At 45.2% G+C, this 13,737-nt stretch overlaps 2 protein-coding genes across 5 annotated transcripts; both read right to left on the bottom strand.

The window, feature by feature from the left end:
* LOC310756393 (zinc finger protein 502-like) lies at positions 1 to 3,971 on the bottom strand. 2 transcript variants are annotated; one of them, XM_083600260.1, is made up of 3 exons: positions 3,846 to 3,971; positions 1,173 to 1,319; positions 1 to 769 (listed from the first exon to the last, which is right to left on the bottom strand). In XM_083600260.1, the coding sequence occupies exons 1-3, from the start codon at positions 3,949 to 3,951 to the stop codon at positions 252 to 254; spliced, it is 771 nt and encodes a 256-aa protein (XP_083456386.1). In that variant the 5' UTR covers positions 3,952 to 3,971; the 3' UTR covers positions 1 to 251. The 2 variants fall into 2 exon arrangements, with proteins under 2 accessions (XP_083456386.1, XP_083456387.1); XM_083600261.1 differs by having other exon boundaries at positions 1 to 766.
* A 2,457-nt stretch (positions 3,972 to 6,428) lies between these two features.
* On the bottom strand, positions 6,429 to 13,737 carry LOC310753544 (uncharacterized protein). Of its 3 annotated transcripts, none has more exons than XM_083594940.1 (5): positions 13,647 to 13,737; positions 9,532 to 9,627; positions 9,355 to 9,438; positions 7,720 to 8,371; positions 6,429 to 7,671 (listed from the first exon to the last, which is right to left on the bottom strand). In XM_083594940.1, exons 2-5 carry the CDS (start codon positions 9,598 to 9,600, stop codon positions 7,148 to 7,150), a joined length of 1,329 nt encoding a protein of 442 aa, XP_083451066.1. In that variant the 5' UTR covers positions 9,601 to 9,627; positions 13,647 to 13,737; the 3' UTR covers positions 6,429 to 7,147. The 3 variants fall into 3 exon arrangements, with proteins under 3 accessions (XP_083451066.1, XP_083451067.1, XP_083451065.1); XM_083594941.1 differs by having other exon boundaries at positions 6,429 to 7,623; XM_083594939.1 differs by having other exon boundaries at positions 6,429 to 8,371.

Here is a 13,737-nt window from a genome sequence, read left to right as displayed (position 1 = left end):
AACAACAACAACAGATCTCCTTTGGTCAGTGTTGGATCCCTCAAGGTCCACCACGTTCTCGGAGCCTGACCACCTTCCATGTGGCTTATGTGGTTCTCCTCCTGTGGGTATTCTCACGATCATGAAACCTCGATTCAGCATCGAAGCTTTCATCACAGTTTAGACATCAGCAGGGTCTCTCCATTGTATGGAATGGTCCACGCGGCTCAAGGTCTAGCTGGAGACCTGCTATTCTTGCACACAACAAACATTTACATTCTTTGGTTTTGTTGCGAGTTGTCTGGGGTTCTGTGAGGTTTCTTCTCGCAGTCCGTGGACCTCATTGCCTGGTGAACTTTTTCGTGCAATCCCAGGTTTGATTTGTGATGGAAGCACTTTCCGCATTCATTGCATTTGTAGGGCACGTGAAAGGTCTTGTGTAAGCTTAGGCTTGCAATCCGATAGAAACCCTTCCCACACTCCGAACATTTATATTGTTTCTCGTTTGTCCTGAGTGACGGCAATTCAGAAGTCTCTCTGCTGTGACGGCCACTTTTTCCAAGTTTTGAGCTTTGAAATTGCTTCCCTTCCCCACAGATTCTCAGATGAGCAGTATGACTCCCCTTGTCTGGATCTTCTCGTTCAATGAAGATTCCTTTCAGATCAGATACACACTGAACCCTCTCATTTCCCAGTTTCTCCCTTGCTCCATCCTGATCACGCAAGATCTCTCCTTCCACTTCAACCTCCATTCCTTCTCCCTCAGTCTTCCACTCCAGCGTATCATCTGCTGGAAATAAGAGAGAAACTTTATTTTAGAGAGAGCTGGCAAGTTGGATGCTAACCTGCAGAAGGTGCAAATACAAAAGTGTAAAGTGTTTCCTTATACTTCTTCCCAACTTCCCTCCTCCATGAGTGAAAAGCATGTTGCAATGAGTTTACTTTTCTTTCAGCCCTAACCATCAACAGGGAAAACACATATTAAATAGCCAGGAAAATTAAGCCAGAATTCTAACAGGACAGAAGGAACAGTGATGGATTGGAAGTAAGGGGAATTTCAGGAGCAGAAAAAGGCAACATAAAATGAGGTTGGCCCTTTGGGCACAAGTGGCCACCTACAGGATAGGAAGATATCACAGCCCTGATCCCTTAGCAGCTCTGTGATCCACAAGGACACACGGAAAGGGCCTCACCTGGGGGGAATTCTTCCATCCTGTCCAATCCCACTCCAGATGAAGGACTTAAGGGTTTGTCTTCTTCCATGGCCCTCTTTACAAAAAATACTGTTGCAGTGTACAAGATGAGAAGGAATGCCAGTGATCTAGGCTGATGAGTTGCGTCTATGGAAAAGAAGATAATAAGAAGAACCTAGAACCAGCTTGTTACAGAAATTACAGGGGGGGGGGCATCTTTAAAGTTGTTAACAGTTAGAAATATTATGCCTGAATGTATCCTTTCGACTTGACAGCTCAGGGAATATACCTAGCTTTATGAATCATATAAAATCAACACCTTTGCCAGGTTCCTCCATTCCAACACCATTTTGCCCTTGGAAAAAGGACTCTTTCCCCTGCCACGTCCCCAAGCTTGAAGACATGTATACACTCCAGGAAATGCTCAGAGGTGACAATTGCTGGGCTCATTGTTCTCCAAGGGAAGCTGTTATGTACTGAGTTGAATAGGATCCAAACTGCGGCAGTCTGATTGGTCCTAGAACAATAGGATTCAGAATGCAGCAGTCTGATTGGTCCTAGAACAATGCAGCAGTATGATTGGTTGGCAGGAACCACCCAATCATGCTCCAGATAGAAGTGAATCCACAACCTGATTGGCTTACAGTAGAATTCCGGAATTAGCCAATCATGTGCAGCCCATTGTGTAAATAATGTATATAAAGCAGATACCTTGAGGGGACTTTCATTCATTCCTCCTCACCACTATGAGCTGAATAAAGAGCATGAAATCACTTTGCGACTCTGAGTATATTTCAGAAGCCAAATCTGATCACCAGACTTGCCTCAAGCTCCTGACATGCAAAGGAAGTTCTATTGTACTTTGGGTGGTGGGACTTCAGAGGTGTTTGCCTGTGCTAATCTTATACCTGGGTCTTGCCCTGACATGTCTGCTTATGCTAATCTTGTACCAAGGACTTGTCTGGATGTGTCTGCCAAGGTTAAACTAGTGTAACTCCTGTCTACCCCTCCCCTTTTGTGATATGTCAGTGATGTGGCAATGATGTAGCAATGATGCTGTATGAACTGTATTCTGGGATATGGTGGGAAAGTTTTAAAGTCCTTGTCACTCCATCCTCGGGGTTCAAAATTCCTCTTTGAACCTGTTGCACAATAAACTTTGGTTTACAGCTATTTGCTCCGGTTGGTGGCTGGACTCCTTCCTTTATTCTGCAGGGACCCATGGGCTCTGCCCGACCAGCTGGGGGACTGAGCAGCAAATCAGTCTCTTAAGTTTAAGCCAAGAAAGAGCATTCTCTATAAGATTGACTATCAATATACATATCAAGACTTTGAGATTAGACCACTGAAGAAGCCCGGAAAACTATCTTGGGAGTGTGCTATCTGCAAGCCCCAGTTAAAGGGCCCCATCGGGGGCAAACAGCGGCCTTTTGATTACTTGGACTGCCAGGGAGAAACAGGTGCAAAACGCCGGCACACTGTCTCTACAACTCGACTAGCCTCTCTCGGTATTGTGAATAGCACTGAACTTACCTTTGGTTGGTATCTTCATGAACTTATCTAATAGACTGAGTGAAGCATTTGAAAAAAATCTATTGAAACCAGACATTATAAGTTCATTTTAGGCTGGGTAGTTCGCAAGTCTTTGTGGCTTTGTTTAATGTTTTGTATTTTTCTCAGAAGGTTCATAAAGTAAGCCTAGCCAGAAAATGTGATGAAAATGATGTATAGATGGTATATTACACCCGTTAAGTTAGCAAAAATGTATAAAATTAGTAATAAATGCTGGAAATGTAAAGAAAAAGAGGGAACATTTTATCACATGTGGTGGGAATGTAAAAAGGTGAAAAGCTTCTGGGAGATGATATATAATGAAATGAAAAAAATGTTGAAATATACTTTTTTAAAGAAACCAGAAGCATTTTTACTGGGCATTGTTGGGAGTGATATAAATAGAAAGGAATATAAGCTCTTCTTATATGCAATAACAGCAGCAAGAATATTATTGACCCAAAAATGGAAGCAAGAAGAATTACCGACGATTGAAGAATGGAGGATGAAGTTAATGGACTATGCAGAGCTAGATAAACTAACAGGAAGGATTTGGAACCGGCGGGACCAGAAATTCACGGAAGACTGGAGTAAATATATGGACTATCTGAAAAGTATTTGTGAAGATCAGACGACGTTTGTAGGTTTGCAAGAAGTTTTGTGAAGTGTATTATTGGAACTATTGCAAAAATGGATAAGGGGAAGGATGATTTGTTAAGAGATTTAAAGGCAATATAAAGTTAAGAAATGCATAAGAAGTGGTTAAAACAGTGGATCATCAGAGGTGCTGATGGAAGTCTAAAAAGATTGTATAAGTGATAAGTTTTGTGGTACATTTTATAATTTATATGTTAAAATCAATAAAAATTATATATATAGATAGATATTTAGATATAGATATAGATATAGATATAGATATAGATATAGATATAGATATAGGATAGTGTCTTCGAAGCTACAAACATGAGTCTGACCAAACTGCGGGAGGCAGTGGAAGACAGAAGTGCCTGGCGTGCTCTGGTCCATGGGGTCATGAAGAGTCGGGCATGACTAAACGACTAAACAACAACAAATAGATATAGATATAAAGATAAAGTAAGCCTGGCCATCATGCCTACTTACCTCTTCCAAGCTCCTGCCTGCAGATGAAACCCTCGCAAAGGAAAAAGGTATGAGACAACTTCTGCCTAGTGAGCCTCCTCTTCCACACAGCTGGGCCTTGGCTCATTTTGAATGGGGCCAGCTGCAAGTCGTTCCCTTAGCATTTGCAGGAATTGGGAGTGCCTCAAACATTGCAGGCAGAGCATTGCAGAGCAGGTGTGTAGCTTTAAAGAGAACTGTATTCCCCTCACAGAACTACAATTCTCAGGAGAGAGATGATGGTGATGATTAATTGAATTTATATAATGGCCAATACCTGCAGGTTTAATAGATAGACTGCTAAACCATTTTTTTATTATATATATAATTTTTAAATTATTTTTCAACATATTATTTTCAACAATAATTAACCATACTTTCGTATCTTGTACCATTTTTTTTTACTTCCATCAATCACATCTGAATTTTTTCCAATCTATTCACTTAATATACATTTCTTCCTTCCACTATTACATTTAAATCTCATAACTAATATCTCTATTCATAGCTGTCAACGTTTCCCTTTTTTTAAAAAGGAAAATTCCCTTATTCCAAATAGGATTCCTCGCAAGAAAAGGGAAAAGTTGCCAGCTATGTCTCTATTCTTTCTCTACTTTGCAATGTTTCATATATTTCTTCTTACAAAACTTCTTGTAGTCCTACTAGCGTAATTTGTTGATTACAGTTGCTCTTCAAATAGTTCGTATATTTCTTCCAATCTTCTGTGAATCTCTGGTCTCGCAGGTTTCAAATCCTTCCTGTCATTTTATCTAATTCTGCGTAGTCCATTAATTTTGTCTGCCATTCTTCTTTCGTCGGAATTTCTTCTTGCTTCCATTTCTGGGCTAACAATACTCTTGCCGCTGTTGTTGCATATAAAAACAATTTAACATCTTGCCTATTAATATCCTCACCTATAATACCAAGTAAAAATGCTTCTGGTTTTTTTTAAAAAATGTATATTTCAACATCTTTTTCATCTCAGACTGCTAAACCATTCTATAATTGGGTGGGGAAGCTCCTAACAACTCCCAGCACCCATGAACTACTTTGTCGTTTCATGGTGATTTAAATGGTCCTTCCTTGGACGTTTTTTAGCAGAGTTTGAATGGCCACCTGTCATCTGCATTGCAGGGGGTTGGACTAGATGACCCTCGGGGGAACGCCTTCCAACTATGATTCTATGAAAGATACACGGTGAATGTGGTCATGGTTAGGACTCCATCTAAACTTCACGACAGCTTAAACTTTGTTGCAGCTTAATAGGGTGGTGAACTTGCTCAAGGTCATGGGGCGAATTTCATGGCTGAGTGGGAATTTGAATTCTTGGTCTACCAGCTCCTAGGCTGACTCTCCAAGCACTACACCACACAGTCTCCACGGTTCTCCCAGGGGGAATAGGGGCTCCTAACCACTCTTGGCACCCATAACAGTACAGCATCTATGGTTTTTGGTGTGTTTGCTGTGCTATGTGTTTGCTGTTCACATAGTGCTCTAAAGAGGAACAGCACCTTAAAGGTAAAGGTAAAGGGACCCCTGACCATTAGGTCCAGTCGTGGATGACTCTGGGGTTGCCGCGCTCATCTTGCTTTACTGGCTGAGGGAGCCGGCGTACAGTGTCCGGGTCATGTGGCCAGCATGACTAAGCCGCTTCGGGCAAACCAGAGCAGCACACGGAAACACCGTTTACCTTCCCGCCGGAGCAGTACCTATTTATCTACTTGCACTTTGATGTGCTTTCGACCTGCTAGGTTGGCAGGAGCAGGGACCGAGCAACGGGAGCTCACCCCGTCGCGGGGATTCGAACTGCCAACCTTCTCATCGGCAAGTCCTAGGCTCTGTGGTTTAACCCACAGCGCCACCCGCATCCGCAGTGCCACAAATGACCAAATTCTCCCCACCAGAGGCTTTTGATCCATGCAAGCCTGAAGCAATTCTCTCCTTGCAGCAGTTGGTGGTTCACATAACCCAGCCAGGAGGCCCTTGGCACCATTCACATAACAAAAACTACTGTAGATATTAACATTTTGAAAAGTGAGGGGGGCGGCGGTCCATGACTTGGCTTTTGAAAAACGGGGAGGGGGGGTTTGCAATACATGAGTACTAGGGAACCATTGCCCTACAGGAATTACTAGAAAACTGAATGTAGCAACCCAGGTGCTTTGCCTAATTTATGCTGTGTGGTAATTATCTCACTGCCGGAAGTGAAGTTACAGGGAACCAGGCAGAAGGCCTTCTTGGTAGTTGCACCTGCCTTGTGGAACGCCCTCCCAACAGAAGTCAAGGAGATAAAGAAACACACAACTTTTAGAAGACATCTGAAGGCAGGCCTGTATCGGGAAGCTTTTAATGTTTGACAGACTATTGTGTTTTAATATTTTGCTGGAAGCTGCCCAGAGTGGCTGGGGAAACCCAGCCAGATGGGCAGGGTATAAATAATAAAATTATTATTATGAGTATCCTGGGCCACGATATCAGAGTATGATGAACCTTATTCATCACAAAAGGGCCTGGTCTAAAGCATTAAGTTCTTTGGATGGCAGTGAAGTTAAGGAAGCAGCGGAAGAAAGTAAGAGGCCTCATTTACGAGAGGAGAACAAACAATTTAAAGATGATGAAGTGAGGCGGTACCCCCAGACAAACCACCAACAACTGTTGTAAAGGCTTAGCAGTAGATCACTTGAGCCGGTGTCAATTCAGGGAAAATTGCCTTGTATCATGCTGAGGATTGTAAACCGGAATGATAAAAGTGTAATTTGAAAAACCAAATAAATATTATTATTTTTTTAAAAAGTAAACTGGACTGATGAATCTGCCTGTTTATTAGGATAACATTTATTCATGACCACCTTTTAAAAACAACTAGGACATCTCACAGGCCTTGCCTTTTAAACTTTGCACAAATATATCATTCACATAATCTTCACATAGAACCTATGAAATGTACAAGGAGCAAGCAGCAGAAGAGAGACAAGCTATATCTTGATTGCAGGCAATTTAAGTGAAACCATTCCTTGACCTTCGTACCAATTATTGGACTTCTTCAGAGGAAAAATGCATATATTCCCCCATTGAAAGAGTTCTGGTTATTTAGAGGTTAGCTTAGGCAGGTGAGGTTGATAAAAGTTTTTTTTTAATAAAATATGCTAACCCACCATTCCTCCTCTTTAATTTTAAAACTTGGGCTTCAACAATGCAACACGCTCCCCACCCCCCCAATATAAAGGCTGAAAATCATGTTGCCACATCGGGACTGCCTGGCAGGATCAGATGTGGATGACATCTTAAATACGGCGATGATGATGTAGAAGTTGCAGCATAAGCAGTAGTGGCAGCAGTACATAGCACCATCTTTGTATATGGTACCCTACAAAGGACACACACAGATTCCAGGCTGCCTGTTGTAAGTCAGGTGTGCCTCCATTTATCTGGCCCTGGAGCCTGGGCCTTGATAAGTCAAGAGGACCTCCAAGGAGTCGGCCCTGGGGTCTGTACTCTGGAAAGGCAGGAGTTTCTACAGCTATTGGGTCCTGGAGCCTGGGCCACGATAAGTCAAGAGGACCTCCAAGTAGTTGGCCCTGGGGTCTGCACTCTGAAAAGGCAGAAGCTTCTACAGCTATTGGGTCCTGGGGTCTGGGCATTGATAAGTCAAGAGGACCTCCAAGGAGTTGGTCCTGAGCTCTGTACTCTGGAAAGACAGGAGCTTCTCCAGCTATTGGGTCCTGGGGTCTGGGCCGCGATAAGTCCATGGTCACCTCACCTATCTGACCCTCGGATTTGCGCTGCAATGAGCCCAGGGCCACGTCACCTATCTGGCCCTCAGATTTGCGCTGCAATGAGCCCAGGGCCACGTCACCTATCTGGCCCTCAGATTTGCGCTGCAATGAACCCAGGGCCACCTGGCCCCCCAATCTGCGTTGTGTTAAGTCCAGGGCCCCTGAAGCTCTTTGGGGATTGCGCTGTGATAAGTCCAGCACCGCCCCAGCTCTCTGGCCCCAGGGTGGAGACCGCCAAAAGGCCGGGACCCGGGACTGACGCCAAGATGGTCTGCACCAAAATCCGGCCTGGTCCCCTTCCTCTTCCTCGTACTGCGATAAGGGCAGGGACTCTTTCTGTACAGCCCTGCTGCGGCAAACAGTCACCTCCCCCAGGGAAAAAATTCCATGGGTTTGGATGCCGGACACCACCCCTTCTCCCGTTTTTGTCCCTCTGTCGGCTTCCTTTCCCCCCTCATAACCATTCTGCGGCCTTTCTTGGTGGCTACTTATAAACGTCTCCCAGTCCCACTCCATGCCATCACCCTCCAGAATCTGTCGGTGGCTTTCCTCTTGCGCAAAGGGGCCTTGTCTCGGAAGGAGTTTGATTGATTTTGTGGGCGGCGTCAGGCCTCGGCCCAACCCAGGGGACCAGCTAGCAAGACCGTCTTGCTCCTCTTCTTTGTCTTCAGCTTCCCCTTGGGCCTCCTCCGGATGAAACCGCTTAAGTCCCGTCTTCGGCTGGGCTGGAAGCTAGAAAGTGAGGGGAAAGGGCGATATTATAGAACAGCATCAAATGGGGAATAGAGAGGAGTCTAAGAGATGACGGCAGTTACCAGAGGAAGAAGGGAATGGACCAGGAAGGAGGGATGAAAGAAAAGGGGAGTTTTGTAGGAAAGGAGAAGAGGAGGAGAAATTGCAGGAGACTGATAAAAAACAGCGCCACAAAAAAAAAAACTCGCCACAAAAACATCCTTCCTTCTCTTAGAAGGGCAACAGTGCCCACCTGAGAGGTGCCGGAACTGAGTTCCGAAACCCTGATAAAAATGCTTTTTTGAGAGGCATGTGGAGGAAGGGAGGGGAAAAAATATAAAAAGGAAAAGCCTCCTCTGCTTATGAGCCTTTAAGAACAGCAAACTCTGCCGAAAATGGGGAGGGTCGCAAGAAAATCGCCAGGTTTCATCTTCTTCCCATCAACTATGGTGGGAATGCCTGCTTGCTACAGCTCCAAGGAGAATAATTTCCTCAATGCATTTCATATATAACAGGCACTGCAACAAGGCCTACTACTGTTTTGTCAATTTTCATAGAATCGTAGAACTGCAGAGTTGGAAGGGAACCCAACGGTCATCTAGTCCAACCCCCTGCAATGCAGGAATCAGAGCTAATGTCTCTGGAAACGAGTTATATGATAACAACAAATCAGAAAGATACTGGCTTGTATAGTTTATACAGTGGTACCTCTGGTTATGTACTTAATTCGTTCTGAAGTTCCGTTCTTAACCTGAGGTACCACTTTAGCTAATGGGGCCTCCCCCTGCCGCCGTGCGATTTCTGTTCTCATCCTGAGGTAAAGTTCTTAACCCGAGGTACTACTTCCGGGTTAGCGAAGTCTGTAACCCGAAGCATTTGTAACCCAAAGCGTTTGTAACCCGAGGTACCACTGTATATGTGTTTATCCCGTTTTGTTTGTTTGTTTATAAATCAAGTCTTTTCTTGAAGACAACAGGGCTTACTTTACTGGGTAAACAATCTCTGGAAAACGCTGAGGGACTTCGCATGGTATCACGCAAGGAACTCACACGCGCCTCCCGTAACACCTGCAACAGTGAAGAAGAGATGTTTTAAGGCAGGGTATTAGCGCTGGGCCCCATTTAGCCCTCCACCCCCACAGTGAGAAGTCTTATTGGCACCTGGATGATATCACGGGTCATATTTTGCCACATCCCAGGGTGGGAAAATCTGGGGTTTTGATCCTCCATGGGTTGCCTCAGACAAACAGTGCAGCACTATGGGAAACGAAAAGAAATGCAAGGGATCAAGACTGGATAGCAGGACATAACAACATAATAATAATACTTTTATTGTCAATGTACAACCTGTGTACAATGAAATTAACTGAGCCTCCCTCCTCCCCACCCACAAACACTCAGTCTCATTGTACTCTGTGTGCTTGTTGCACAACACACCGACCCTGAACGTCAGTTGCACTATATTATTTCCCGTTCAGCAGCCTAACAGCCCATGGATAGAAGCGGTTTTTAAGCCTGTTGGTACGGCTGATTATACTTCTATATCTCCTGCCTGAGGGTAGGAGATTAAAGAGGTGCTGCCTGGGGTGTGATTCGCCCCTGAGAATTTTTCTCGCTCTTCTAAGGCAACGATCCCTTGCAATGTCATCTAGTGGGCTCAGGGGACAGTCCATGATATCACCACCCTCTGTAAAGACTTCCTGTCCGTGGCTGTCAAGCCAACGTACCACACTGTGATACAATATGAGAGGACACTTTCTATTTGCTCAGCTTAGGACAGCTTATTATACAGTGAATAAAGAGCCCTGTTCAATAATGTTCGTAGCATTAAACCCAGCCAGATGGGCGGGGTACAAATAATAAATTATTATTATTATCATTACAAACTGCTTGGCTCCGAAAGAGACTTCTAGCCCAGGGGGGACAACCAGTTGCAGGAACTGAGGGCGACAGCAATTCTCTCCTCTTGAGATTCCAAGCAATTGGAGTTCGGTGGCAAGGCTGCCTCTGAACAGAAGAAAGCCATGATGACTAGCAGCTTAGGGACATAAGAAGAACCAGGCAGGATCAGGCCAAAGGCCCAACTTCCAATTCTGAACAGGGACCAAGTTGGAGGCCATCACCTCCCCACACCCAGCCCCCAAAACAACTATTTAAAACCTTCAAAAAGGAATTAAAACCAAGGGCAAGCAATGGCCAGAGAAGCTTGTTTAAACCAATTGGGCCCCAGTCCCGGGTGGTGCAATGGGTCAGTGGGTTTGGCTTTTAACCCACCCAAGGACGGCTGTGGGCAGGATTCCTGCACTGCAAGGGGTTGGACTAGATGACCCTCAATGTCCCTTGCAACTGTACCCATTCTATGAGAGGTCTCTTCCCTCATCTGCCCCCATCCTGTCTCTCCACCCTTGCCCCTTTTCTCACCTAAAAAGCCACAAAGGTTGTATCTTTCCTCAGAGTTCCTTTTGAGGGCCCTTACAACTCTTGCAGTCCTTGGAGACCAGGGTTCAAATCCCTGCTTGGCCATGACTGTTGGGTCAGTGACTGCCTGGCAGCCTAATCCACCTCACAGGGTTGTTGTGAGAATTAATTGGGGGCTGGGACCATGTACGCCACCTTGAGTGCCTTGGGGACCAAGATGGGATATAAATGAAAGGCAAGTAAATAAAGAATGAAAAACCCCTTATAAGTATCATAAAATCCATAAGATGGATGGATCAAAAGAGTGGGGAAAATCTTCAGTCTGAGATGAAACCTGAACCACATTGTAACATCTCCACCCCCATCGTTCAGCCCGGACACTGAGATCCAACGCTGAGGGCCTTCTGGAGGTTCCCTCAATGTGAGAAGCGAGGTTACAGGGAACCAGACAGAGGGCCTTCTCAGTAGTGGTGCTGTTGTGAAGGAAATAAGCAGCTATCTTCCCTTTAAAAGACATCTGAAGGCAGCCCTGTTTAGGGAAGTTTTTAATATTTAATGCTGTATTATTTTTAACGCTTAGAATCATAGAGTTGGAAGAGACCACAAGGGCCATTGAGTCCAACCCCCTGCCAAGCAGGAAACACCATCAGAGCACTCCTGACATATGGTTGTCAAGCCTCTGCTTAAAGACCTCCAAAGAAGGAGACTCCACCACACTCCTTGGCAGCAAATTCCACTGTCGAACAGCTCTTACTGTCAGGAAGTTCTTCCTAATGTTTAGGTGGAATCTTCTTTCTTGTAGTTTGGATCCATTGCTCCGTGTCCGCTTCTCTGGAGCAGCAGAAAACAACCTTTCTCCCTCCTCTATGTGACATCCTTTTATATATTTGAACATGGCTATCATATCACCCCTTAACCTCCTCTTCTCCAGGCTAAACATACCCAGCTCCCTTAGCCGTTCCTCATAAGGATTCGTTTCCAGGCCTTTGACCATTTTGGTTGCTTGATTGGAAGCCGCCCAGAGTGGCTGGGGAAACTCAGCCAGATGGGCTGGGTATAAATAATAAATTATGATTATTATAACAAAATGCAGGCAAGTGGAGAGATCCATTTAAGTCTACACCAGATGTGGGGAACCTGTGGCCCTGCCAAAGCCCGTCTTACACTTTATCATCCAGGTTCATTGGCTGGGGCTGATGGGAGTTGGAGAGTCCTGAAACATCTCAAGGGCCATAGGTTCCTGTGCATAGTTTCACACACTTCTATTCATGCCCACCCGCAGTTGCTTCTTTCCTTGGGAGAGGAGAGATAGGTCACACCCACACCAGCCAATTAAAGCACATGGGCTTCCCCCAAAGGATCCTGGGAATTGCATGAGGAAGGGCTGTACCTCAGCCGCAGAGCATCTGCTCTGCATGCAGAAGGTCCCTAATGGTGTTTACAGGCTCCCGGCCTGAAACTTTGGAGACAAAGCCTTCTAGACAACACTGAGCCTACATGGACCAATGCTTTGACTCAATATGAGACAGCTTACTACCTTCCTAGTTTACCCCTCAGAGCTACAGTCCTTGGACCCGTGAACTACAGCTCCCAGGATTCTTTGGGGCAATCCATACGCTTTTAATGTATGGTGTAGGTGGAGCCATTTTTTATTTTTGCCTCGCCCTTGGGATGCACCCACGGTGGGGTTCGGGAATTGCAAACACTTGTGTGAGTCCTGCTCTGGACCCACAGTTTAGGATTCCACTTTTGGAATAAGCACGGCGCTTCTGGAAACAGAAAATTTTAACCGTGCAGGAAAAGTGAGGGTTTCAAACCTAATCAACGCAGTGGGATGGTGTTGTAATTGAGAAAGGGCCTTGATCCTGCAAACCGTTGAGGTGTGTTGCAATCCAATCCCCTTTGATTATAGACAATCACCATCGCTGCCACCACCTTTGTGGTGACAAAGATTTGTCTGCAGTCACAGTCAAAGGCGATTGCAATGCCCTTCTCCGGTTTCCCGGAGATTCCCCAGCAGTTTTCAATGGGCAACTGTGCCTTAAACTATTTGGGAATCTGGTTCCCAAGCCAAAGGGGGAGGGGGCACTCCCCCTAAGCCAAGCTGAGAAAATTGTGAGAGGGCACTTTAGACCCACATTTATTAAACTCCTGCTCCTCTCCAGCCATTTCAACCACGCTGCAAAAGTGAGGAAGAGGGATTAAAAAAAACTCCACGCAAGGATTTTGCACCCGAATCCGCAACGGAGAGTGGGATCTACTTTTCCGACCAGGGCTTCTTCTAAAATAAAAGCAGTGAGGCGCCTTGCACGGTCGTTTGACTGTGTCGATGCCCAATTTTCTCTTGCAACGCGCGCGCGCCTTTGGTGAAAGGAACTTGCCTCTGGCAATTTATTCCCCAATGGGAGCTTTCAAGCGCACGTGTTTTCTCCAGTCGCCGAGGCTTTAAATCTCTGCCTCGCTTTTTGCAACGTGGTTGAAATTTCCGGGAAATCGGTGCGCGCGCCCAAAAAAAGCTAGGAAAAGTTGGTATACCAAAACGCCTGGTTAAGGAAACCTGCAAGTGAGATCAGGATTCTTCTGCGAGGTGCGCCCTTTGCTTTAGAATCCACCCTTTTGGCGCAAAAGCAATAAAAATAGGTCTAGACTTGAATCCCCTGTTACAAGACCCTCATGCCACTGTTGTTGCACGGAGTCTCCCAAAATATATATAATATAAATATATACATTTACAAAATATGCAGATTTACGTCTCTGGCTTTATTACAGAAGAGACACACAACCCTCACACCTCCAATTTCTGCTTTTCTCTGGAGGAGCTTACAAAAAAAAAAAAAAATCCCCTCTCTTGAACTCACCTAAGATCTTCCAGCGAGAGGATCCAGAAGCAGCTGTGTCCGTGGGGAAAAAGAGAGATCCGGAAGCGGGAATTTTTAAAAAAGCAGCTGG

This window comes from Podarcis filfolensis (assembly GCF_964270895.1).
Source record: "Podarcis filfolensis genome assembly, chromosome: 2".
Classification (NCBI taxonomy): Eukaryota; Metazoa; Chordata; class Lepidosauria; order Squamata; family Lacertidae; genus Podarcis; species Podarcis filfolensis.
Note: the sequence above shows the minus strand (reverse complement) of the source record. Positions and strands in the feature narration are given on the sequence as shown.